Here is a 27,279-nt window from a genome sequence, read left to right on the forward strand (position 1 = left end):
AAAACACTCAAGGATGACAGCGCCAACGGCTCTGCTGGAGGTGCCCGGGACCTCAAAGCTGGACTCCCGGGGTACTGAGTCCAACCGTGGCTGCAGGGGCCGCGGCCTGGCGGAGGGTCCGCGTGGGTGTCTAGGAGGACCCCCCACACTCCATCATCTCCTCTTTGCGGCCTCAGACACTTCCCCTGGGGAGGACAAGAAACGGGAGCTGGGCCGGGCGCGGTGGCTCACGCCTGTAATCCCAGCATTTTGGGAGGCCAAGGCGGACGGATCATCTGAGGTCGGGAGTTCAAGACCAGCCTGACGAACATGGAGAAACCCCGTCTCTACTAAAAATACAAAATTAGCTGGGCGTGGTGGCACATGCCTGTGATCCCAGCCACTAGGGAGGCTGAGGCAGGAGAATCGCTTGAACCTAGGAGGCGGAGGTTGCGGTGAGCCGAGATCACGCCATTGCACTCCAGACTGGGCAACAAGAGAGAAACTGTCTCAAAAAGAAAAAAAAAAAAAAAAAAAAAAAAAAAAGAAACGGGAGCTGGAGAGGGGGCCTGGAGACGGGAGTCCCACGTGGCCCTGCCCTCCGTACCTGGCTGAGCAACGCTTTCCAGTTCTTTTCCAGGGTTGTGGATGAGGCCCCACTGCCTGCGAAGAGAGGCCCTGATAAACCATCTTGTGCTTTCTTAAAGAGGGGACACCTTATCAATGATTCACCTTTCCTTCATTTTAAGCATAAAGAAATTGATCTAATGGCCGGGCGCGGTGGCTCACGCCTGTAATCCCAGCACTTTGGGAGGCTGAGGCGGGTGGATCACCTGAGGTCAGGAGTTCGAGACCAGCCTGGCCAACATGGGGAAACCCTGTCTCTACAAAAATACAAAAATTAGCCGGGCGTGGTGGTGGACGCCTGTAATCCCAGCTACTCCAGAGGCTGAGGCAACAGAATTGCTTGAACCTGGGAGGTGGAGGTTGCAGTGAGCCAAGATCACACCATTGCACTCCAGCCTGGGTGACATGAGTGAGACTCTGTCTCAAAAAAAAAAAAAAAGAAAGAAAGAAAGAAAAAAAAGAAATTGATCTAAGAGGCTGACTTGGCAGCTGGAAATTCTTCCTCCCCACAGCGCCTTTTGGGGACTGGAGCTAAACTCAGCCACCTCCTCCCTAGCCCCTGCCACCCACCCGCCTCTCACCTGAACCATGGGCACAGGCCGTCCTGCTCCCACTTTTCCAGCCCCTTAATTCATCCCTCAAGGCTACAAGGAAGCAAGGAAGACGTTTCTTAACCACAAATGTGCCATGTGTTTGCGCCAAGCCCTGTCTTGGCTCCCGTCATCTACAGGGTGGAGTCCAAACTCCCTGGCATGACACAGGAAGTCCTCCCACATCTGGTCTCTGCCCACCTCTCTGCCTTCTTCCTATAATTTAGCCTTGCCAGCTCAAAGCTGGCCCCAAAGACCTCACACCCTTTTCCTTGGAACTTCTCATCTCTCCCTACATGCTTGCAAAAGACCCCGCAGAAAAAATCTTGGAAAACAATCAAGACCATAACATTCACGTACCTTCTATTTGGTCAATGCAGAGACACAGATCTTTGTTCCGAAATTCGCATTTAAATGCAAAGCTTCAGAGCCTGAAAACATCTAAGATTACACCCAGGACTGACAACTGGCCTAGGCTCAATGTCTTTGGAATTTGCTCTACTAAATTTGCTACCGTTTGAATGTGTTCCCTCCAAAATTCAGGTGTTTCTAATGTGAGTATGATGGAAAAAGTGAAAACTTTATACATCTTTACAGCAGCCTAGAAGTACGGATGAAAAAATCCTTTTTTTTTTTTTTTTAAAGAATCTACAGTTACTAAAACTAACTGAAAAAGTGGGAAATCTGGAGACCAACACATAGAAGAAGAAAAACGGCAGTCAAAGACTCACTCTCCAAATTGGATATTTATTTAAACCAGGGTTTCTCAGCCTCAGTGATATGTATATACTGGGCCAGACAATTTGTGGAGGGTTCTCCTGTGTGTTGTAGGACATTTAGTAACATCCCCTCTACCTAAGAAATGCCAGTAGCACCTCCCATCATGACCAGTTGTGACAACCAAAAATGTCTCCAGATTATTTCCAAACATCCCATGGGGGGCAAAAATCTCCTTCAGTTGAAAATTACTCTGTAAACTAGAGCTGCATCCTAGATCTTAGAAAAAGATGTAAGCTTCCCAAGTCAGCCCTGCATACCACTGGTACAGAAATGAAATAAGAGCCTAGAAGGAAACAAACAAAACTATAATCTTATTTAATATAAAAGTAAAAATGCAAAAATAAAATACTACCATATCCATTCTAACAGTGTTTATTATAGGAATACAAGGATGACTCAAAATTAGGAAAATTTCATCAGGTAATTCACAAATTATATTTCTACATAGAATTGAAGGCACAATCATGAAAAACAAATTAGCTCTATATGCATTAAGTTCATGATCTATTCAGTGAAAAACACACGTTGCAGATGTCTTACAGAAGGAAAACTGAACACTGAACACATATGTCTCCCATCTGCTCTTTTTCCTGAGGCTCCATGGGAATTACAGTGAAGAATAAACATTGTATAAACACACACAATTACAAAAAAAAAGGAATGGGGGTTACCAAGAGAAGAGAATTCACCTCCAATAGACAATGACAGTAAATGGGAAATGGTTAATTAATGAAGCAAAGCAAACAAAGGTGGAGGTTAGGGGGATACTGATGACAAGGAGGCTAATTTGTCCCACAGTACCCTGGAGAGGCACTAGACTCAGACACCAGGTACCCTGGAGAGTGGAACTGATAGGCAAGACTGAAAACAGATTAACCAAAAGCCTGCATACAGAACACACTTTCCAGGCCCTGAAACACATTGTTCTCCCGCATCTCCTTAAGCAGAACCCCAGCAAACATGTATTTACCTCAGGCAAGAGAACACAGATTTCACCTCCAGAGGAATGGAGTAGTTCCTGCCGTCATTTATGACTGCACAAGGAGAAAGGAGAGAGGGGTGGGGATAACAATTGGGAATCAGCATAAATTCCCCCTAAAAACTCTTTCCCCTAAAAGCTATCAGCTGAAAAGTCTTGGCCACAAAGAACTCTTTTTTTTTTTTTTTTTTTTTTTTTGATACAGTGTCTCACTCTTTCGCCCAGGCTGGAATGCAGTGGCATTATCATAGCTCACTGCAGCCTCAACCTCCTGGGCTCAAGCAATCCTCCCACCTCAGCCTCCTGAGGAGCTGGGACTACAGGCAGGCACCACCACATCCGGCTAATTTTTTATTTTTTCTAGAGATGGGGGCCTCACGATGTTGCCCAGCCTAGCCTTGAACTCCTGGGCTCAAGTGACCCTCCCACCTCGGCCTCCCAAAGCGCTGAGATTATAGATGTGAGCTACCACACCCAGCCTCCCAATCAGTCTTTTAGTCCTTCTCTCAAACATGAATGAACGAAAGGGGGAATTTTAAAAAAGACGACAAATGATGAGCAACATAGAATAGATATTTGGGGAAAGGCTTTTGAAAGAAAAATAAGACCAAAATAAACTAAGAAAAAAATTATTAAAGAAAAAAGACATGCTAGGGAGAGGACAAAAGAATATCAAAATAGCTCCTTAAAGACACTTGTGAATATATTACATCTATAAGACAAAAAATAGAATATGAATAAGGAATAATCAAAGAAGAAAATGTTCTCAGAACTCAGGCTTCATCTTTGGAGTTGGTCCCCAATGAGCCACAACTCCTGTCATTCATGTCCTCGGAAGGGCCCATTCCACAGTGAATCTAGGTTGGCTCTGAGACTTACTTTAACCTGAAGAATGTGGCAGAAATGAAACTGGACCTGTTCTAGGTCTTAGCCTTAAGAATACCTGACAGCTTGCACTTTTGTGCTTCTGGAAGCCAAAAAGAACTGACTATCCTCTTGGAGAAAGAGAAGCTACATGAAAAGGGCCAAGAGTATGAGATGCTATGTAGAAAGGCCACATGAAGAAACACCAAGGCAGCAGACTTGTGGGTGAAGAAGCCGTCTCAGACATTCCACTGCAACTGAGCATCCAGACGACCAGTCTCTGACACTGTCTAACCGCACAGTGAGAGCTGCCAAATGAGACCAGCGGAAAAACTGTCCAGCTAGCCCATTAACCCATACAATAGTGAGAGATAGACAAATTTGCTGTCTTATGCCATTAAGTTTTGGGATAATTGGTTAAGCAACAATAAATAACCAAAAGAAAACTTAAAGTTATGACTCGCCAAACAAAATTTCCCAAAAGCTTGTATACGCATGGTCACAGCAACAGAATTCACATTAATCAAAAGGTAGAAACAACTCAAATGTCCCTCAGTGGATGAATGGATAAATAAAACTTAATATAGCCCTTCAGCTGCAGTGAGCCGAGATCACGCCACTGCACTCCAGCCTGGGCGACAAGAGTGAAACTCCATCTCAAAAAATAAAAATATAGCCATTCGGTGGCATATCATTCAGCCACAAAAATGAACAAAGTACTGACACATGCTACAACAGGGATGAACCCTGAAAACATTATGCTGGTGAAATAAGCCAGACACTAAAGGGCACATATTGTCTGACCCCATCTTTATGGAATATCCGGAATAGGCAAATCCAAAGTGAGAGAAAACAGGTTTTTCATTGTGGGGGTTGGGGGGAGAGGGAAGAATGGGGAGTGACTGCTTAATAAGTACAGGGTCTCCTCTGGGGCAGTGAAAACGTTCTGGAACTAAATATCAGAGGTGGCTGCACAACATTGTACTAAATGCCACTGAATTGTACACCTTAAAATGGTAAACTTTATGTTACAAGTGTATTACTACAATTTAACAATAATGGGAGAAGCAAGAGTAAGGAGAGCCCTCTAAGGGTCTCAAACATACTGTCCTGTGAGAGTCCCTTCACCTAGGCTCTACAGAGGTCACCTGCCAGCTTGGACTGAGCTAACCCTCCAGTGACTGACACCCAGGCAAAGTGGGAAATGACCCAGGAAGGGGCTGGGTCAACCAGGCAGCAGAGGCAGCTGCCCATCAACCACTGACACCCCCTTCTCCTGGTCACCTGCCTCACACACCAGGTGCCACTCTGGGTCCATTTGTGGGGAAGGTGGGAGCTCTGCTGCTTACAGCCCCCAGAGCTGCAGAACTAGGGAGAATTCCATTTGGTTTTCTTCAATTCTCAAATGAGAAAATCTTCACCAATCCTTTCTAATACCATTGCTTAGGGGCCAGCATGGCTGGTTCTTCATGCTTGCTGCAAACACCTGCAATTTTTCCATCCTGCTAACTTAAAAGCAAGAAGCCCTGTGTGCATAGTTTAATGACAGCAACCTACTGGGGCTAAAAATCATTCACGTGGCTCTATCGGAGGCTCAAGCCTGCAGTTCTCTCAGGAGGCTTGACCTGTGACCTCTCCTGTATTCACCCAGTAGTCTCCACACTCGGCCTCGAGCCCTGCACACATTCTGAGAAAACTAGCTTGACATCTGAAAAATGAATGTAATGATGGTGCCCAAGCCAAAAGGAAATTAAATGACCAATAGTAAGTCAGTATTAGACTTCAATTTCCAGAGGGCATTTTCTACAGCATTTAATTTCCAGTCATTTATACAGGCCAGATCTCTGTTCTCCTAATATGAGGAGTCCACAGTTCCGGTCAATAAGATTAGTCCTAATAAGAAAAAAACTGAGTTTAGTCTCGATAGAACTGCCTAAGGCTATAGACATTAAAACAAAGTCCTACAACTCATAATTTGAAAAACAAGTTTCACCAGATGATCTATAAAGAAGATACCAATGATCCAGTTAACTTCATTAAATCTACCTGTCTACTTTTAGGAATATACACAGTAGAATACCTGGGATATTTAAACTTGTGGAAAAGGCGAGAGAACAGCAGAAATGGCTGTTATTTGATGGTGGATTTAACGATATATGTTTATTTCAATGACACTCACAAGGCATGACCACAATCACTTTACTATAAGCCACAGCCTGTAGGATCTATGTTCCTTCCACTCCTGCCAAGGTGGGATCATGACCCATACAAGACCTAGGAGAGAAGGGGAGGCTGCCCGACTCCCACTCAGGATGTGGCTGTATTATTCACTCATGGCTCATTTTGGTCTTGAACGTCCTCCTGCAACCTCCCAGGGATATGCCGACCCACCGCCCCACGACCTCACACGCCAGGTCCACAGGCCTGAATGGGTGTAATCACAGCTCACCCCTACTGTGGCTACATCAAAATAGTTTTGATTGGCCCAAAATGTTTTTGCTTCTTTGTGGGTGATACAGTTTGGATATTTGTCCCCACCTCAATCTCATATTGAAATGCAATCCCCAATGCTGGTGGCGGGGACTGGTGGGAGGTAGGTGTCTGGATTATGGGGCAAATCTCTCATGAATGACTTGGGCCATCCTCTTGGTGATAGGTGAACTCTTGCTCTGAGTTCACAAGAGATCTGGTTGTTTAAAAGTGTGTAGCACTCCTCCTGCACAGCCCCCGATCAATCAATTAATCTCTCTCTCTCTCCCCCATTCTCACCATGTGAAGGGCTAGAACAGCCTAATACAGTGTGATTCTGGCTACATGGGTTCAGGCTGGCTCAACTTAGCTTTAGAGGGTCCAAACTGGCTCAAGCCCATTCATCATCCAAAAACCTTTTATTTCTTATTTCTTTTATTGCGGTAAGTGTACATAACGTAAAATTTACCATCTGAACCATTTTTAGGTGTAGAGTTCAGTGGCATTAAGTACATTCACACTGTTGGTGCGATCTTCACCACTATGCATCTCCAGAACTTTTCCATCTTCACAACTGAACCTCTGCACCCATTAAACGCCAGCTCCCCACTCCCTGCTCTCTCCAGCTCCTGGCAACCCCCATTCTACTTCCTGTCTCTGTGACTCTACTGTGGGTGCCTCAGAGAAATGGAACCACACAGTACTTGTCCTTTTGTGACTGGCTCTAGCAGGATGTCCTTGAGGTTCATCCACATTGTAGCCTGTGTCAGAATTTCCTTCCCTTTTCAGGGTGAATGAAATTCGATCGCATGTGAAATCCTTTTCTTTTGTACCGTGTTCGCTATGCCAGAGGCTCAGAAGAGCAAGAGGAGCCCTGACCCGCCACTGCTTTGTCTGTGGAGTGGGTTTTGTGGGCTGGGGAAGGGCTGGATGACCCCCCTCTCTTGAAGATGAACACAGATATTTCTAAAAGTGGCTAGCATGCTATTGTTCACATACTTGGGGCCCAATGAATGAATCAAGGAGGGGCAGACAGGCTCCAGAGGCAGAATCAGAGGCCACTTGCAAGCACATGAGCCGAAGGACAGAGGCTGATGGGACAAGAGGGTAAATGAGTGATGCCACCACACACAGCAAGAGCCTCCACCCTGACATCGCACCCGAGCAGCTCTTGGGGAGCAATGTCTCCCCACCTTAAGTCCAGCTTAGGCTCCTGGACCTGCACAGCCTGATCGCACCCAGAGCAGACCCGGCGGGCCACCCGTGGGGCAGACTCAGAAGTGAGTCAGCACCCAGTGTCTCCTAAAAGGCCCAATGTCTCTTCAAGGCTGAGTGCGGTGGCTAACATCTGTAACCCCAGCACTTTGGGAGGCTGAGGTGGGTGGATCACCTGAGGTCAGGAGTTCAAGACCAGCCTGGCCAACATGGTGAGACCCTGCCACTACAAAAATACAAAAATTACCCAGGCATGATTGCAGGTGCCTGTAATCCCAGCTACTCCGGAGGTTGAGACAGGAGAACTGCTTGAGCCCGGGAGACAGACTGCAGTGAGCTGAGATCATGCCACTGCACTCCAGCCTGGGCAACAGAGCAAAACTCCATCTAAAAAAAAAAAAAAAAAAAAGGACCAGACAGAGGCCTGGACCACAGGTAGCTGTTGACACTGCAGTAGCGGAACATCTTCTATGAGCCTAGCCCAAACATTCTTCAGCTCCAAGTTTGGGCCTTGGCTTCGTCTCAGCTGGAGAGAGATCAACTTCTCTTCTGTGAAGGTTGACTGGGGAATTGGGGGCAGACATGGGTGTGACAGGTCCTGGAGGCCTCTATCAGCCCAGGGGGCTCCATTCCATTCCACATCTCCTTTCTGCATATGTCTGAGTTGTGCGTAGTTTTCCTGAGTTGCTCGTGGTATTATCTGACATAGGATTAGGAGTTATTCTTGGTCAGCCCCTATTACCATAGTCCCTTGGGGTAAAATTCCCGTGCCTGCCATCACCATGGGACTTCCTATGCATCCCACAGCCCCCTGTAAACACGGAATTGCTGTGAATGACAGGAACACCCCCAAAGTGAAGTCAACTGACACCTAACGTTCTTTAGAGGGAAGACAAGACATTAAAATACAAGTGCTGAAAATCCAGGATCAATATGATTTCCATTCCAAACCCAAGCTCTCAGTACACACACACACACACACACACAAATTCATGAATTCTTCTCAGAAAAAAATAGTAGTTAAGGCTTTAAAAAATATGAAAGCAGTCCACATAATTGGCAAAATAGAAGTTCCTTCACCCAAGTTCAATAATCACATCTTTATATACTCACAGTGAGGCTTTTTTTGGAAGGCGGTTTTTCAAATGTGTTTATTAGAATGCACGCTGACTTTGCTATAATTAAAATACAGTTATGCTGACATCCACTGCCCTCATTAGCATGCGTTTCTTCCCCGAGGTTTTGTCAAACCTTCAAAAAATCCTTTTCCAAATAGGTGTTCACAGCTGATTGCCCATAAGGCCAAGGCCAAGGCCCCTGGCTTTCAGAGACCCCTCCATTGTGAAATGCACTCTGGCCCCGACCACAGGCACCAGGCCACCCAACACTGGCCGCAGCAGTGTGTGAGTACCAGCACCCCCACGTCTTTGCCACTGCCCTGCTGGTCTGAGTACACCCCTGAGGACTGAGGGGCTCTCCCACAGATACTGCCCCACCATGAGCAGACCCAGGGCGGTGGGCAAGAAATCCAACCTCTCTTCTAGGGTGGGAGGAGGGGTGTCTTCTACGAGACACAAGTTGCCACTCAGCCCTCAACTGGCTTTACTCCTGAGTCTGAGCAGCGAGCTTAAGAGTGGCCGGAGCATCCATGCAACATGTCTCCCAACTGGACCAATGAAGAGCTCAGCCACCATTAGAACTGTAAGGCACCCAGCACCCCCCACCACCTCGCTTCAGCATCTGCGAGGCCTGTACCCTGAGGTCCCTTGCTCTCGGGCCCCTCTGCTCCCTTCGCCGGGACAGCCAGAGTCCTACCTGCTCGTGGGGCCACTTCAGCCTCTCTTCTGGGGTCCTGGTCTTGGGCTTGAAGCCTCTCTGGGGGTCTCCGGGGTGCTTGGCCTCGGGAAGGAGGTTCAGCGACTTGGGCCTCGCCTCGTGCCTGCTGGGGCTGCAGCTGGCCTTGATGGGTGGGCAGGCCTCTGCAGAGTCCGCAGGCCCTGGCTCTGGCCCATGCTCGGGGCTGGCCTCACTGGTGCTGGTGATGCTGGTCATCCTCAGGCTTATCTTGATCTCTGCCATGATCTGGTCGATGTCCTCCTCCTGGTCCTCCAGGTCCCCATCCCCGCGCCTCAGGCGGTAGGGGGAGGCGCCGGTGTTCCCGTTGGCCTCCTCAGGGTAGTAGTCCTGGCAGCCCTCTTTGCTGGGACAGTAGTGACTGTCTTCTTCCTGGTCATGGGCCTCCAGGACGGAGGGCTCATCCTCCGGGATGGGCAGTTGGCTATCTGGGTAGTCCTGGCTGCCTTTAGCCCCGTGACCATGGGGGTGCAGGCCCGCCCAGGCTGTCCACTCCACTGCATCCTGGCACCCGTCAGTGTCCACAGGATGCGCGCCGTGGGCCAGGTACTCCTCCCCGTTGCAGTCCATGCCCTCCAGGTAGCTGTCGTCCTCAGGGCAGTGGGGGATGTAGTAGGGGATGCCCTCCTTCTCCTCCTCAGGGAGGCCCTCGTCATAGTCCTCCTCCTCAGAGGTGTTTCATGTAGTCGGAACTGGAATCCCTATCGGGGCTGTGGTTTTGGCACTCCTGCTCCTTAGGCGTGGGGTTCTCTGGCCTCAGGGCGACCAGCTCCAGGCCCTCGGGCACATAGCCCTCCAAGGGCAGCTCCACGTCCTCGCTCTCGGGCTCCTGGTGGTGGGGGACAGGACCCGGTCTTGCCCTGTGGTCCAACATGCTGCTCCCCGCGCTCTCACGCTTCTGGTGGGCCATGGTAGACGCTTCCGGTGGGCAGTGGTAGACTCTTCTCGTGGGGCATGGCGGGCGCTCACGCAGCCATCATTCCTCAGAGGCAGCCACTGTGGGGAGGAACATTGGCAAGGACAGAGTCAGAACCCCACAAAGCCTGGCCACGCATGAGACCACTCCACCGCCACAGCACCTCCCACCACGTTCTCCCACAGCAATGTGAAACATGATAGCTGAAGATTTTCATTGCTGCAATCTTTTAAAAAACTGGAAACAACCTAAGTACCCATAAATAAGAGAATGATCAAATAAATGATGGCAGAGTTCATGTGCTGGAAGAGTTGACGGCGTTTTTAAAGAGGCAGGGCAACACGCACTACAGTGAGGGATCTTACAGGCCTATTTTTGAGGGAAAATGGCAAGTGAGCTACAGCAAGTGCACGTGTGTAGATCCCAGTTACAGGTCCGTCAAGATGTCTAGAGAATACACACACTGCCCAGCCCATACACACACGCAGAGGCACACAGAAAGGGGAAACCCCCCAAAGGCTTGTCAGCCATGTCCTCTGGGGAGGGGAGGGGGGAGAGGTGGGAGGGGGGAGAGCGGTGGGAGGGGAGAGAGAGGTGGGAGCAGAGGGGGCCTGGACATTTTACTTTATTAAAGATGTATGTACTGGCTGAGTGTTTCACCAAAACGTGTTTAGTATTTACCAGCATTGTAATCAAACCCACCTGTGCACCTCTGAGGGTCTCCTAGCTGGGGAGATGTCGGCACTGACAGAAAACCACCTGTGGGGAAGGGCAGACAGCGAGGTGAGGAAGCAGGACTTCCCGAGTGGGCCGCTGCTCTGGGCATCAGGAGAGGTGGCAAACAAGCTGGTCTCCTCCAGGAAGGCAGCCACTGGAGCAGAGGAGCCAGCCTCCCACAAAATCAGGACGTAAGTACACCACAGGGCACAGCCAGAGACACCTGAAACACAGGAGGCGGTGCTGACCCAAGGGAGGGCAGGACCAGGGGATGTGCCGGCCAGGACAGCCAGGGGTGCACAGGCGGACAGTATTAATTTGGGGAAAACTAAATCATTCAGTTTCATTCAATGAGTAGTTTGCATGCAAATGTGTGTGGCAGGGGTGTGTGGTGTGTTCATGAGATACAGTGAGTGTGGTGCGTATGTGGTAAATGTGTAGTATGGTGTGGGTGTGTGGTGTTTGTGTGTGTATGGTGGCGGGGTGTCCTGGAGGGTGTGGTGTGTGGAGTGTACTGTATATGGTGTGTAGTATGTGGTGTGGTGTGACGTGAATGTGATATGTGCGTGTGGTGTGTGTGGAGTGTGATGTGTGGTGTGTGTGGAGTGTGATGTAGTGTGGAAGGATTGAATGTGTATGTATTTTTGTGTGCATGGTGTAGTGTTTGTGGTGTGTGGTGTGTTTGCAGTGTGTGTAATGTGTGTGGTTGGTGTGTGGTGTGTATGGGGTATGTGTGTGGTGTGTATGAGGTGGGCATGGTATGTGTGTGGTGCATGTACGAATGCACACACATGCACACATGTGCACTGCAGGTGACAGGCAGACCGGCAGCATGGGACATGCAGCGATAATCAGCTCAGCCAAGGCAGGGCTCGGGGCAGGAGTGGCCAGGCCCCTGGCAGCTCAGGACCCTGGATGAGAGTCCAGGAGGAAAGAACAAGCTGTGTCCCCATCTCCACCCAAGTTCATCACTAACAGGAACCTACAATCTGCACTGAAACTGTTCCACTTCTGATCAGAATCAGAAACACTTCCAGATGGGCTCAGCACAGCCAAGTGGCGACTGTCCTACAAGGACACGGTGTAGGGGTGGGCGAAGGAATCATGGCAGCAGCTACCTTTTGTTTTTTAAAATGTGAAACATTTCTGAATGGCTTAAGCAACATCTATTTAATTTAAAAGCTCTACTGAGATGAAGAAAGAAAAGGAATACGTGCTCAGCTCCAGAGACACGTAAAGGGACAGAGATTGAGGGACAGAAGGAAGTGCATTAATTCCTTCCACGACCCCTGAAGAGCAGCGGTGGATCTGAGCATCCTATCTCCATGAAGCAGGCCAGCAGGCAAGCCAGCTGCCACCTCGTCCTGTGCAAACCACAGGCACCATCCCCAAAAGTAGGCAAATAACTATCTTATTTGTTCAGGGGAAGCAAAATGGTCCAGGGTTGGTAGCTGTGTTTTCTTCCCAACAAGACCTAACTGCTATCATCTTTCTCTGGGACCCAAACTCCCTGAATAGAGTGAAAGGTGGCCAGCAGAACCCAAACTGTTCTGCCACAGGCTCCTCCCGGCAGAGCACAGCTCAGTGCAACAGAGTCCCCAAATCCAAGATGCAGAATCCACGAAGAGAAAACCTTCTGCTCTAGAAGGTACTTACAGGAAGTCAAAATTAAAATCACATCTTCTTATGGTTCTTTTTTTCTAACATAATCAATTATTTCTTACTGCAAAACCTAGAAGATGTTTACCATTTATAACCAGAAATAGTTTCTCAGAAAATAACCGTAAAATGTAAATTATTCAGTGACCCCTTTCTGGAAAAGAATAACACCGTATGAAACTGGGGTACTGCACCAAAAATCAAGACGATGGGCCCTGAAACTCTATATACTTGAATTTTAAAATAACTTCATATCAAGCCCATTTAATAGAAACTATGTCAAGCAGACACAATATTAGAACCGATACGAAAATAAAATTTCAAAGTGACACAGCTGTATCAAAAAAAAAAATGAAAAGAGAAAACTCACTTCATTGCCTTTTAGGATTTCCAAAGATGATGTTAAACCCAGCCATGGTTCTGATCTCCAGGAAAGCAATTGCTGTGGTACAAAAGGACAAGGGTTAAAAGAGAACGGTGGGAGCTCTCTTTCCCAACTAACTCATGTGGTGTGACGCAGAGGCTTTCAGCACAGGCCAGGGTGCTCAGGACTGAAAATTCCTTCACCAAGCCCCTCCACAGGTAGGAAATACTCAGATCTTTATTCCTCTGACACGAGACCTTGAGGGTTGCTGAAAAGTGCTAGTCCCATCTGACTGGGGCAGCATTTTCATTTATTGCACACCATTAAGTTTTTTTTTGTTTTTGTGGTTTTATTTATTTATTTATTTATTTTGAGATGGAGTCTTGCTCTGTCAGCCAGCCTGGAGTGCAGTGGCACAATCTTTGCTCACTGCAACCTCTGCCTCCCAGGTTCAAGCAATTCTCCTGCCTCAGCCTCCCGAGTCGCTGGGATTACAGGTGCGTGCCACCACGCCCGGCTAATTTTTGTATTTTTTTAGTAGAGACAGAGTTTCAGCATGTTGGCCAGGCTAGTCTTGAACTCCTGACCTCAAGTGACCCACCCACCTCAGCCTCCCAAAGTGCTGGGATTACAGGCATGAGCCACTATGCCCAGCCACTGTTAAGATTTTGGCAGGGCCGGGCACGGTGGCTCACGCTTGCAATCCCAGCACTTTGGGAGGCCGAGGCGGGCGGATCACGAGGTCAACAAATCGAGACCACGGTGAAACCCCGTCTCTACTAAAAATACAAAAAAAATTAGCCAGGCGTGGTGGCGGGCGCCTGTAGTCCCAGCTCCTCGGAGAGGCTGAGGCAGGAGAATGGCGGGAACCCGGGAGGCGGAGCTTGCAGTGAGCGGAGATCGCGACACTGCACTCCAGCCTGGGAGACAGAGCGAGACTCCGTCTCACAAAAAAAAAAAAAAAAAAAAAAAAGATTTTGGCAGGAATCATTGTGCTAGACACCATTATCCCACCAATCACTGAGCACTTTTCATTTCCTGCCCCTGGTGCTGTTGGATACCTTACGGCAAGCTGCCATCCCTGCCCACCCACCTGAGGACAGAAACCTTCCAACTCTGCCTTGCCAGAACTGACCAGTGTGTCTGACAGATGGTCAGTCCTTTGCTGTACATGGCCCTCAAAAAAATGAGACAATTCTTTCACTCAGACCAAAGTAAGCAAATGCTGAAAGACCTTATAATGAAACATCACATTCCCCAATCTGGACTTCCCCACTCCGCTGGCCATCCTTGTTGTTTCTGATTTTAATTCTACTGGTGATTATTTTCCACCTCTCTAAATAATTTTTGAACTCTCTTTCTGGGTATATCAACTTTGGATACTATTTATTGGCATCCCATTATGAGAGGTGAGCTTTGCAGACCACAACCTCCCAGGCTCTGATGCAAGTGACCAGAGGATCGCACCAGCTACTGCAGTCACGCAGAGGGGCTTTCCATTCTTAGCAACAGCACTGGGATAAAAGAGATCCTTCCAAGAGCTCCCACCTAACTCTGGGAACACAGAAGCATCCTTTAAAAGCCCTGTGGTCACACAGCCTTCAGGATGGATACAGGCTCTTTTCTTAACTTTATAAAGCCCCGGATAGGCTGGTACTAACATGGCATGTTGCTGCTGCACTTTGAGGGCAGGAAGTGGCTCTGCTCCAGTTTGCATCCTCTGCGCCCAGCACCAGGCCTGTCTGCTCAATACAGGATAAGCAGGTAGCTTCAGCCTGTCCACCCAACCCTTGCAGAGGGTGGAGTTGCAGAGAGCATGAGTGACCAAGATGAAGCCCTCATCAGATTCTTTGACTCATGCTACTATGTGAGATATTCTCGATGTCTGAGGGATGAACAGCAAACAAAGTGTGGCCTATCCATACAATGGGGACAGTAGTCAACCCTAAGAAGGAAGGAAGTTCTGACGCATGCTATAACACAGGTGGGCCTTGAGCATGTCACGCGAAGTGAAAGAAACCAGTTGGAAAAAGACAAATGATTGTATGATTTCACTCACATGTGGCACCTGGAGTCGTCAAATTCAGAGACAGAAAGTAGAATGGTGGCTGCCAGGGGCTGGGGGAGGCAGAAAGGGGAGTTAGTGGACACAGAGTTTCAGATTGCAAGATGAAGAAAGTTCTGGAGATGGATGGTGGTGATGGTTGCACAACACTGTGAGTGTATTTAATGCCACAGAATCATACACTTAGAAGTATTTCAGATGGTAAATTTCATGTTATGTGTATTTACCACAATTTTTAAAAATTAAAAAAATTAAGATATCCTTGATGTCAGATGCCAGGAGAGTGGTGTCAGGCATCTCACCAGCCGATTCTCCCAGAATTTTTCCTCCATCGGGTAACCACGAGCCTGGGGTGTCCCAAAGAGAAGCCTCAGTGTAAAATCAACAATCTCAGTGGAGTGGCTCCAGGGAGTGACAGGGGCGTGACTTACTACTGGAGGACAAGGCAGGAGGCAGGGAAGATGGCCCACACCTGCTTTGAACTGTAAGGAGCACGCAGAACCTCTTATCCAGACCCAGAGGGCTGCCCTGTTGACAGCAAAAGCAGCTCAGGACCAGCGGCACAGGAAAACCCCAGGGTCCAGCCAGGTCACGGGCACAGGCCTGCACTCACGGGGCACTGCAGTGAGGATGGAGGTGTCACTGCAAATGCGTAAGAGGATATTTTCACCAATAGTAAAATTTTTTTAACAGATTTTAGAAACGAAAGGGTTCCCCCTGCATATGTCAAGAACCTGAGTTTCTTTCTGAAACTTGGGTGGGCCCCTTTAGAGTTACTTCAAATAGAAAACACACCATCGGCAGCCACTCCCCTGGGTAAAGGCAGACTTTATGGCTGAAAGCGTCACCCGAGCGCTCCCGGTTTTCAGCATCACACGGAGTGGCTCAGGTGCCCATTCATTTTATGAGTCAGCCGGGGGAGAGTCCCCACAGATTCGGAGTCATATCTCTGATGGGACACAAGCTCTACCCTTCCCAAGCATTGATGATCCTGCGGTTGATCAATCCTGAGCATTGATGTCTGCGAAAACAAATCACTTAGGTGCAGAGACACCGCAATGACCATCCCGCCGGGGGTTCCCGCCTGATTCCTTCCACATCCTGGTCAACATCCCCGGCCAACAGGGGAGCCCACGGACAGCTGCTCTGCCTGGCTCCTGCTGAAAGCCAACAGCACAACTACTCTGCCCTCAATACAAAAGCCACATGGGCCCTTGAGGTCGGACTGGGGCACCCCCTTTGCCCCCACTTCCTTGGGCTGTGGCCGGCCTGTCTGACATTTGCCCTGGGAGATGAGCCAGGGTACTCCCAGGCCACACCACGGGGGCAGAGACGTGAAGCAGGCTTCAGCTACTAATTTTCCATTAAACAAGAGGAAAATCGGCTATTGTGAGAAGAGTCACGAGAAGGTACCTAAAAGTTGTCACAGTCCACTCATTCGAAATAAAACCCATCCCATTAGGAACACTGTCATTGCAGCCTGTCTCCAGCACTCTGCTCTGTATAAAAAACCGACTGTGGCAAGATAAGGGTTTAAAATTGAAAATCAAAGAGCCATTCCTCAGTGATACCCAGGAAACGAGGCACACGGGCAGATATTAAACCCATCCACACCAAGAATCCTAAAAGTTACCGTACAGATTGCTCGCTTTCAAGTAATACACAATGATACAAGTAAGTCCTCAATAAGACTGCATGGGTTGAGGCACTGGACTTCCAATAATGCCATCTCTCAGCTCAGGGGTCCACGACAAAGCTAACCCCACTGAGATGAAAAGCCACTTACCCCTTTTTCATCACTTGCAATACAAATTTCAGAACCCATCCCAAACTGGAAGGAAGGATACAACTGAAACTGAACTCATGCCCAGCTAACCTGGGAAGGACACCCTCCTCAGATAATGGAGACCCACCAATTCCCGGGTGTCAGACATCACACACCCTCTTCTCCCATCCACGGCTGCGGACCCTCAGGAAAGGCAGGTGTCCCTGAGAAACACCCGGCAACATGCAGAACCACAGGGAAAGGGGAGGCAAGGTTCCAGACAAATGAACCCAGTAGACAGTTAAAGATTTCTGAGCTGGAGAGAGCTTAGGACACCCCGATCCTCAGACTGCAGACAGCAGGTGGTCACCACTGAGCTGGCGACAGCCCCAAAAGAGGTCAGCTCGACTGCAACGAGGGGACCCCATCTTGATTATCTGTCCAGTGCTCTGTGACATCACCCCCCCATCTCCTGTAGTGGTGTTCTATCTACATGAAATTAACCTCAGGTATAAAAAATATTCATGGTTCATTTGCAAACAGGCAGCTCTGAGCAGCACATGCAGAGGTTGCCAACTTCGGGAGGCAGAAGAGTTCGAGATCAGCCTGGGCAACATGGTGAAACTCCATCTCTAGGAAAAATTTAAAAGTTGGCTGGATATGGAGGTGCACGCCTGTGATCCCAGCTACTCTGGAGGCTGAGGTGGGAGGATCACTTGAGCCCAAGTGGTCAAGGCTGCAGTGAGCCAAGATCACACCACTGCACTCCAGTCTGAGCAACACAGTGAGATCCTGTCTCAAAAAGAAAAGAGGTTGCCAAATTAATCCAGTACACACTTCTTTAAACCTGTAGTAAATTTTCTCTTTATAGCCAATTCCCAAAGTCAAGTATATTGACTCATAAAAATACCTTCTGGGAAGCATGTGACTGATTTCCAGCTGAGAGGCCCTGCTACTGGATGGTTAAGTTTATAGGCCCTGGAGTCAGAAGGGGGTTGGAATCCCCCCTCTGCCATGCCTACTACTTGGCCTTGTGCACACTCGCGCTCGTGCGCTTGTGCTCTCTCTCTCTCTCTCTCATGCTGATTCTGCAGGCATTCTACAGGCCTCCCATGTCCCAGGAGCCAGCTCTGTCCACAGTGCTCTTCCTGCTCCTGCTCCTGGCCAACCCTCCAACCAAGGTGTCTAGGAGCCACAGGGAAGAGTGGGTTCTCTTGCTAGTTGCTCTTCCACTAGGGCTGTGACACGCTGGCCGAGCTCCGCCTCCACCGGCTCTGAAGACAGCACAGACGACTGTTCCACCTCTTCCACTTCCACTGAGCAGAGGAACTGCGTCTGAATGAAGCCAGAAATGGGGCATTTGGGGACCACAACAGAGAATGGATGCCTAGCAGATGGCATGACAACAAACTAACAAAAACCCAGGCCTTGAACCCACGCCTCCCGGTAGGCTTCCTCTCCTCTCCCTCTCCCCTCCATCACACTTCGGACCTTCCTGGGCCTGGATCACCTTCCTGGAAGCCTGACCACCCCCCATGCCTCCAGGCGCCACCCCCGGCCCTACCACCAGAGGGCAACATGGGGCCACATCACGCCACCCTACAGCTCCTGTTGGAAGAGGCTGAATTCCTGGCAACACCCACCCATCAGTCCCAAGTCCCGAAGCATCAGTACCTTCCCGCAAAAGGCACTAGGTTGGCTGGTTTACCTCATAAGATGAGAAATTTGATGCCCATCACCACAGACACATTGTTAGCTGGTGTTGATAGCTGTAACACCCTAAACAAAGACTCTAGATGAAAATGATGGAAACTAGTGTAAAAAGTCTATGATGTGCAAAATAACAGAATCTAACCTAACAGTAGCCACTCCCTATCACTTGTCACAAGGAAGCACAAGAAACTCACAGCAACTGGCAGCTCCTGCAGGGTGGACACTCCAAGGTCAAGGCTAGAACATAAATGACAGGAAACAAGTGAGGATGACCCTGAGTTTCACAGATTCCAGGGCCTCCCCTGGGGCCATGGGTCCCAGTGGGAATTTGGTGGCTCAGGCAGCATCTCCTGGCACAGTCAGGGCGGGGGCTTCCCTCGACCAGTCTGGTCCACATCCATGGTCCGTTTGGCCACTGTGTCACACATGCTGGCCCCACCACCTGCTTTGAGAACCAGGGCTGTACACTACCCTCTTCCCCCTACCCCCTCATCTGCCTGTGCACCAGGGGGCCACCACCACTGCCTGGGGATCCTCACCAGTTTGGAGGAAGGAGCAGAGGCTACCAGTGGCTGCCAGGTTGCTGGCATGGGTCCTAGACATTGCCACCACCACAGCCAGGAGCCCACGAGTTCAAGTCCAGCAACACCTCCATCTCAAAACGCAAAACAAAAACTACAGATGGCAGATCTATTTAATGATTAGCTCTGGTGGGGAGTGCTGCCCCTCAGACCTTGACCTACTCAGGCAGCCGCTAGTTGTTAAAGACTTCTCAGTATTGGAGAATAAAACAAAATAGACAAGCACTTTAAAATTCACCAGAAGTTAGGCCGGGCACGGTGGCTCATGCCTGTAATCCCAGCACTTTGGGAGGCTGAGGCGGGCGGATCACGAGGTCAGGAGATCAAGACCATCCTGGCTAACATGGTGAAACCCTGTCTCTACTAAAAATACAAAAGTTAGCCGGGAGTGGTGGCGGGCGCCTGTAGTCCCAGCTACTCGAGAGACTGAGGCAGGAGAATGGCATGAACCCAGGAGGTGGAGCTTACAGTAAGCCGAGATTGTGCCACTGCACTCCAGCCTGCGTGACAGAGTGAGACTCCGTCTCAAAAAAAAAAAAAAAAAAATTCACCAGAAGTTCCCAAGGAATTTGCTTCCATGCATAGAAAATAATCGAGTCTGTTTTTCTGAAAACTTGCTTTAAAGTCCAATTGTGGGGAATTGACGTAGATGGTTCCATTTTAACTTCTTCAGCCAGAGGAAATCTAAAAATTCTTCCTTCCAGCTCAACAGAGCAAATCCACCTACTGCTCTGCAAAAGGAGGACAAAGATCCTCCTGGGGCCGCAGAATCCAGCAGCTTTTCCTTGGATTCCTAGGACAACCAACAGCTGCGGGACACTAGGCCAAGCTTCAAAAGGCAGCCTGCCAGCCATCGGACTCCCAGGCACCTGTGGAGTCCTAGGCAGTTGAGGAACTGGGGGAGGGCTTGGTTTCAACCTATTTGCCAAATCACCAGCAAAACAAGACACGTTCAAAAGAAACAACCGCACATAAATAAGCCAGGGCTCTACTCCCCATTCCATCAGGTCAGCGGCCCAGCCCCTCAGTGTGCTGGTGAGCAGGACAATCAGAAAAGGCCTCTCTTCCTGGAATAACTAACAGTCTCTCACCATCCCCACTCCCACTGCCTGGTGTGTCATAGGAAGTCTCTGAAATTCAGGTTTGGAAAATCAGTTGACATGAACTACAGCATAATATTAGATGTCTGATTAAAATCATCAAGATGATATAAAGGTTTAATCGCAGAGGTGCTCTCCACCCTCCAACCCCCACATCAAATAGAACTTTCTCTCCTTCAAATCAGATTTTTTTTTTTTTTTGAGAGAGAGAAATTCTCGCTCTGTCACCCAGGGGAGGGCACTGGCACCCTCACAACTCACTGCAGCCTCAACCTCCTGGGCTTAAGTGATCCTCCCACCTCAGGCTCCCGAGTAGCTAGAACCACACCCATGAGCCACCATATCTGGCTAATTTTTCTATTTTTTTTGTAGAGGTGAGGTCTCCCTGTGTTGCCCAGGCTGGTCTCGAACTCCTGGGCTTAAGCGATCCTCCCTCCTCAGCCTCACAAAGTGCTGGGATTACAGCATGAACCACCGTGCCCAGCCTTCAAATCAGATTTCTAAGGAGCCTAACAAGCAGCAGGCCTTTCCAGTTATGGTGCATGGAAGTAACAAAGGCAACCTCAGCCAGCGTCCAGTGCAGTCCCAGCAGACAGGGATAATGAAGCGGACATGGGCCTCATGGGAGGGAATACTGCCCCCCACCTCCACACCATGCTAGTGAGAAAAACAGACTGACTGCAGCTCCAAAACATACAGCAACTTACCCATAAAACACGGACCTCTGACGCTTCACATTATCAGGTAAGAAATGTTTCTTGCCCAGCAGCCCCCAGAGGATGAACAGCTCCCTCCACCTGAAAGGGGAAGAGGGCCCAAGCTGCAGGTGCCCTGGCCTATCGAGGCCATGGACAGGAGGCACCTGAATGTCTCCCCAGACCCCACCCTGCTGCAGAGGCCTCTGCAGCCCATCACCCTGCAGCGCTGCTGTTCCCGCTCCTTCTTGGAGAACAGGGGCAATTCAATCTAGAAATCCTGTAAATCCTTGTAAAAAAAAAAAAAAAAAAAAAAAAAAAAAAAAAGGGTAAAATAAAACGTCCGCACTAGCAAGGCTGGGACTTGGTATCAGCTGCCACCTCCTACAGAACCCAGTGGGGAGTGGACTCCAGAGCCTCTCCATGACGCAGGCGTTGCATCGGCCAGAAACCTGCCCCCACCACCCTCCTGCGTCCTCACTGCACCCCTCCCCACCCCATGTCACATTTTCTGCTCATACTTCCTCACACTCTCCCCTCGCCTCTGGATGCATCCCTCAACATGCCCCTGACCGCGTCTTCCTCCCATGCGCTCAACTGTCCACTAGGGAAGCCAGCTGCAGAAATCACTCTCCTAGAATTCGCTTGGTAAAATATGCATTGTTATTGGCCCACCTACTTTGCTCCCAACCCACAGCAAGGGCTCTCCAGGGCTACCAAGCCCCTAGTGGTCAGGAACTGCCCCCCAACCCCCATCTCCAGCTCTGACCTACACAAACTACACAATCATCCTGCCAAAAACTTGGCCCTCCCTATGCCCAGGGTGCCACACTCCAGGCTGGCCCTTCTGCCTAGAGGGCTCTTCTGGCCTGGGCTCTGAAGGGGCACACTCACCCACTCTTCTAGGATGGGGTCCATGATCCACCCCAACCTACTGTGGGGCTCTCACATCTTCCAGACTGTGCTCTCTAGGAGGGCCTTGGACCCAAAGCCAGAATGGGGCTCTGATGCCATTGCACATTCTCCAGCAACCCCTTCCATGCCCTCCCTCCTGATCCCACCCAGCTCTAAACTGGGAACAAGAAAGCTGGAATATAGTAGCTGCTCGGAAAATACCTACTGAGTGCATGGGTGGATAGATGGACAGTGTTCCAGGCAAAGGGACTCGGCGGGGGGGTAAGAAAAGTGAAGGGTACCTGCTCCCGGTTCTACCACTGCAGAGTCCCTGAGTGTCAAAGGACTGAGAGGTGAATGACGGGCAAGGTGAGACCTACCACGTTAGTGTCCCGCACCCTTTTGTTTCTGCTATTAGATTAAACCACCCTACGTGACAGATAAAAGGAGCAACACATACAAGGAGTTAGGCCGGGGTTGCCAAAGTGAGGGGTGGGAATGCTGCCAGTCCAGGGGTCCCCCACGGCAGCTCCCCAGACGAAGTCAAGACAAGTTGGAGATGAGGCTGCCTCTGGGTGTATCAAATCAACTGAAGTAGCACCAGCCCTCAGTGCTGATTAAGCACAGGCACGCCTGTGATCAAGAAGAAAACCATTACTTAATAAAATACAATTAATTTAGAAGCTGAAAACGGCAAAAGCCCAAGGGAAAGACACAATCAGGAGTTCTTGGTCTGGAGGGGCTTCTGCTCTCAAAGCTTCCAACCCAAGACAGCACAAAGACGTCTTCCCCAACAACCGCACATCCAACCTGCAAAACGATGACATGCTCCTCTCCAGGTACCCGAACCTAAGGACTCAACGGGTAGAGAAAGTTCACAGGCAGAATCTTCACAATACATGCACAAAAGAAAGGCACTTCTAGTAGGGACGGTGGGTCAGGAAAACCTCGACTTCACCCAATGCCATTCCCGAGAGAATCAGCCACCAATGTGACCCACTCAGTCCTGCCTCAGGGGCTCAGAATATAGCAGTCAGGCCAGGTGGGAAGTGCAGGGACCTGTGGCCAAAATTGGTCCATTCATCGCTCAGCTGACAGCTTTCACGCGTACTAGCCAGAATCAGTTAGAGGCTGGAGGTAGTGCCAGGTGTCTGAAACCCAGCAGGCAAGTTGGTAAAACACACACACACCCTAACCCTGGTGACTGCACTGACTGAGTGCTTTACTACAGCAGAACAGTTGCACACATCTCATCTCCTCCATCCACAGTAACTCAGTGGCTGGTGAGGAATGGGACACAGATCTCCACATGCCCTTCTTGGGATGAGTCAAGACAAACTGAGCAGTGATGCTATACAGCTGGCTCATGCATGGAGGCAGAGCCTGGCTTCCCAGAGCTTCCAGTTCCTAACACACGCCTGGCCCCACTGCACCACACCAGTGACAGCTGCCACCAGCTCCGGATAATCCAGACAGATGCTAGAGCACATGGCTCACTTATTACACCAAAAGACTGAGAAACAGAAACTGTGTTTTATTTGCACAATGCACACACTTGCTTCCAGAGAGACCTGAGAAATCCATCATCCCTAAATGCATGTGGTTACTCAACTAGTGGCTTTACTATTTTTGAAACAATGGATTTTTCCAAGACAGTTGATAACCAAACCAACTGTGAGAAACCATAAACGATACTTGTTTATTAAATTAACAATGCATACAACAGTTCACAGGAATTCATATTTAGAGCTGCCTTGCTGGAGAATCAATTCCAGGAATGCCAAACCAACCAAATGAAAAAAATTATATATCACACACACACACACACACACACACACGCATGCGTCACTTAACGACAGGGATGTATTCTGAGAAATTTATCATTAGGCAATTTCATCATTGTGAGAATATCATAGAGCATACGTTATACAAACCTACTACAACACACCTAGGTTATAGGGTACAGCCTATTGCTCCTAGGCTGCAAACCTAGGCAGCATGTTACTGTGCTGAATGTGTGTATCTAAACATATAGAAAAGGCACAAAGTAAAAATATGCTATAAAAGATAAAACATGGTGCCCCTGTCTAGGGCACTTTCCATGAATGGACCTTCCATGAATGGAAATTGCTTGGGTGAGTCAGTCTGTACACTAGTGCAGACTTTATAAACATTGTACACTTAGGCTACATTTTTTTTAAAATAAAGTAACTGCACTACAACTTTACGACAATGTCACTAGGCAACAGGAATTTTTGAGCCCCATGATATTCTTATGGGACCTCTGTCATATATGCTATCATTAACCAAAACAATGTCATGTGATGCATGACTGTACATATATATCTCAACTGAAAATTCTAAATGTCAGTAGTGTTCTCTGACTCACTATTTACTAATAAGAGTTTCCTCAGAACTGTCTTTGCCTGAGAGTTTCAGAACCAAGTGTCTCTCTGCACAGTTGATTCTAGGGACAAGAAGTGCTAAGAATCCATGTTGGCTTCAAGTGCAACATGGAAAACACCTTAGTGTCCCACCAACCATGTCAGCCACCTTCCTGGAGGGCAAGCTCCCAGACCCTTTCCCCATTGCTCTGAAGGGCTCACGTCATCTGTGGCATTTCCATGACTCTCCGATGCCAGCCATCAGTCTCTCAGCACGTGTTGAAAATTAGCCCCTGTACATGCTCACCAGTGGTCATAAGTCCTAGTCATGCCCACCCCGTTAAAAATAAATCTGATAAAAAATGGGCCCCAGCAGGAGACAGGGAGAAAACATGGGCCTCACACTCTCTCCAGCTCAGGCTCAAAGGCCAGCACTGCCCCGTCGCAGCAGAGTGCTCTTAGGCAACCCACAGCTCAGCTACCTGTCCCCAGCCTCCTCGTTTCGAAGTTAAGACAAGACCTGCCTTCTGGATTTGTCGGGAAATTATTTAAAATGACAAACAAAGGGAGATGGAACTCAACACACAGAATTGCCTGATGATGTGTGTTTCATTCTAGTGGTTTCGCCATCAAAACCATCTTCAAATGTTGGAGTGTTTCCGTTTCCAGAAAACTAGAGATGAAAATATTTTCAGTCACTCAATGCAGGTATCTCAACCACATATTTTTTCTCTTAATTTTGATCCTTGAAACACAAAACAACAGATGCAGCACCTTACCTTAAAACAGCCCTTTAGAGTTTATGACATGCTTCCTCTGCATTCTCTCACCAGGCAGTAGCTGTAACTCACAAACCTGACCCTTAAAACTCCCAGGACAATAAGAGAAGCCACACCATGGAGCCCTTGCTGTCATAAAGTATCTCGCATCAGTTCAATATCGCATCTCCTCTGTGCCTCAAAGCAACCACAGGCAAGAGGCCTCATGCGCATATTGCAGATGCTGAGAAAGACTCTCAAGCCAGATGACTGGTCCTGGGCCCCAGGGATTAGTGGCAGGGCCAGGCTGGAACTGAGCTATTGTTACTCCAAATCCCATCTCTTTTCCTACCTCCCAGTCCCTTTCACATAAAACCAAAGTACCTTCTCCAACCAGGCCAGGACACAGGCAGGAGAGAGTCAAGCAGGAGGCGGCTTCTGGAAGGGAAAGCAGAGTGGCTGAGAGCGCTGGGACAGAGTCTGACATTAGGTACAAGACAAGTTTGGAAAGATCCAGATGGAGCGGGAAGGGAATCTGGGCATGGGGGTGCCTCCTTCCAAAGTGCATCCACATCCGAGGTGACTGCAGGGAGACGAGGCGCTGACTTTGGCAGCAGGGACCACCTTGGTGCAGAGAACCCAAACAACTGAAAATCCAAAAAGGAATCTCAGTGCAGAATCAGAAAGCTCATTCTCTGGGCTGGTTACCTTCCCAAACACATTCTCCTCTGACCTATGTGAAACTGATGTTGCACTGTACAACTCTGCAGCTCTTTCCTGACTGCCCACTGAGTGAGGGTCTGGGCTACACTCTAGGAGGATCCAAAGGGGAACACAGCTAGATTCCAGCTCTGGGACTCGGGAAAAGGAGGCACAGGGAGCAGGACATGTGCTGCAAGGGAGACTAATGCTCCCGTGTCTCATTCACTCGCTCATCCAACGATAGCGCTAAGGCTCTACTGTGTGCCAGGCACTTTTCTAGCTACTGGGGATCCAGAGGTGAACAAAGCCTTTTACATTTGAGTGATAAGAGACTGACAATAAACAAACAAGTATATAAATAACACACTGAATGTTGAGTACTAAGGAGAAACACAAAGCAAGGTTAACAAGAGAAGGGGAAGTAACGCTAATTTATGTAGGGCTGTCAGGGAGCTGGCAATAAGTGAGGGGCCGGCCAGGTGGGCATCTGGGGGTGGCTGATGCCAAGGGGGTGGGAATAGCATGTGCAAAGGCCTGGAGGCAAGAGTGGCCTGGCAAATCTGAGGACCAACGGATAAGACGAAAGAGCCTACATTCAGTTAGGATCTCCAGGATGGACATGGGCCAAGATGACAGGGGGGGATGGGGTGGGGACAACCCAGGGCAGATGTGGGCACTGAGCCTGTCTGCCTGGAGCCAGGACAGCCTGGAGGGGCCATTCTTGGGAGCAAGCGGGGGAACTTGAGAAAAATCAGGCCGAGAAACATGAATGTGGAGGGAGCACTGGAAAGCCACTGAAGGCCTGGGAAATGGTGACACACCTGGCCTGGGCCAACTTGCAGACTCAGGGGTACCGCACAGCCCAACCTGGGAAACCTCACAGCTGGCACAGAAATCATAACGCACACAGCAATGGCACCCCACCAGTACGTAGCGTTCCACACAGAGAGCCTAGCTGCACGATCTTGAGGTCACCTAACTCCCGGGCCTCCCTTGTGTGTCTAGACAGGGAGAGAGGGGAGGATTGGCTTCAGGAGAGACGAGAAAAGACAGTGCCCATGACAGCTGACTCAGCCTGTGCCAGCAGGCTGCTCTGAGACACGAGCTGGACCCAACCCAGGCAGTGGGCGGCAGGCGGGTGGGGAGGAACTCTGGGAAAGGAAGGAGCCAGAGAAGTCTCCCTGTGGGCGCTCGGGCCAACCACCACCCAAGGGAACAATGAGCACCCCCAGCCCCCGCCGGGCACACAGGCTGCCTCCTGGTGAGCAACCCTCTCAAACTTGACCTACACTGTGGAGGCCTGCCTGGTCATCAGTGACTACCTTACACCCTACCTGTGCCTCCACGTCCCCAGTCCTCATGGCCACCTGGCAAGGGTGAGGAACTGAGACTGCACAGAGGGCACACAGCCTGTGAGTGGTACAGCCAGGGCCGCCGCCCAGGCCCAGAGCTCTCTCCGTTTCTCTAAGGACCAGGCTGCAAGGCAGGGCATGTGATCTCTGCTGAAGACATTCAAGCCACCCAGTGATGTGTGCAGGGTCTCGATCCCCACCGACTGCCAGTTCTCTCCTCCCCGGGACAGTAAAGGTTTCTCCAAGACTTCAGACCA

General features: G+C 49.4%; 1 protein-coding gene across 1 annotated transcript in view; it reads right to left on the bottom strand.

Moving 5' to 3' along the window:
• The window catches only part of LOC129482589 (uncharacterized), a 32,098-nt gene that overhangs the window by 2,363 nt on the left and 2,456 nt on the right, over positions 1-27,279 (bottom strand). Inside the window, 4 exon segments of the mRNA XM_063639066.1 lie at positions 587-642; positions 9,319-10,036; positions 10,038-10,353; positions 10,976-11,032. Coding sequence (XP_063495136.1) covers positions 587-642; positions 9,319-10,036; positions 10,038-10,267 — 1,004 coding nt within the window. The 5' untranslated portion in view covers positions 10,268-10,353; positions 10,976-11,032.

The sequence above is a fragment of the Symphalangus syndactylus genome, chromosome 5 (genome assembly GCF_028878055.3).
Source record: "Symphalangus syndactylus isolate Jambi chromosome 5, NHGRI_mSymSyn1-v2.1_pri, whole genome shotgun sequence".
NCBI lineage: Eukaryota > Metazoa > Chordata > Mammalia > Primates > Hylobatidae > Symphalangus > Symphalangus syndactylus.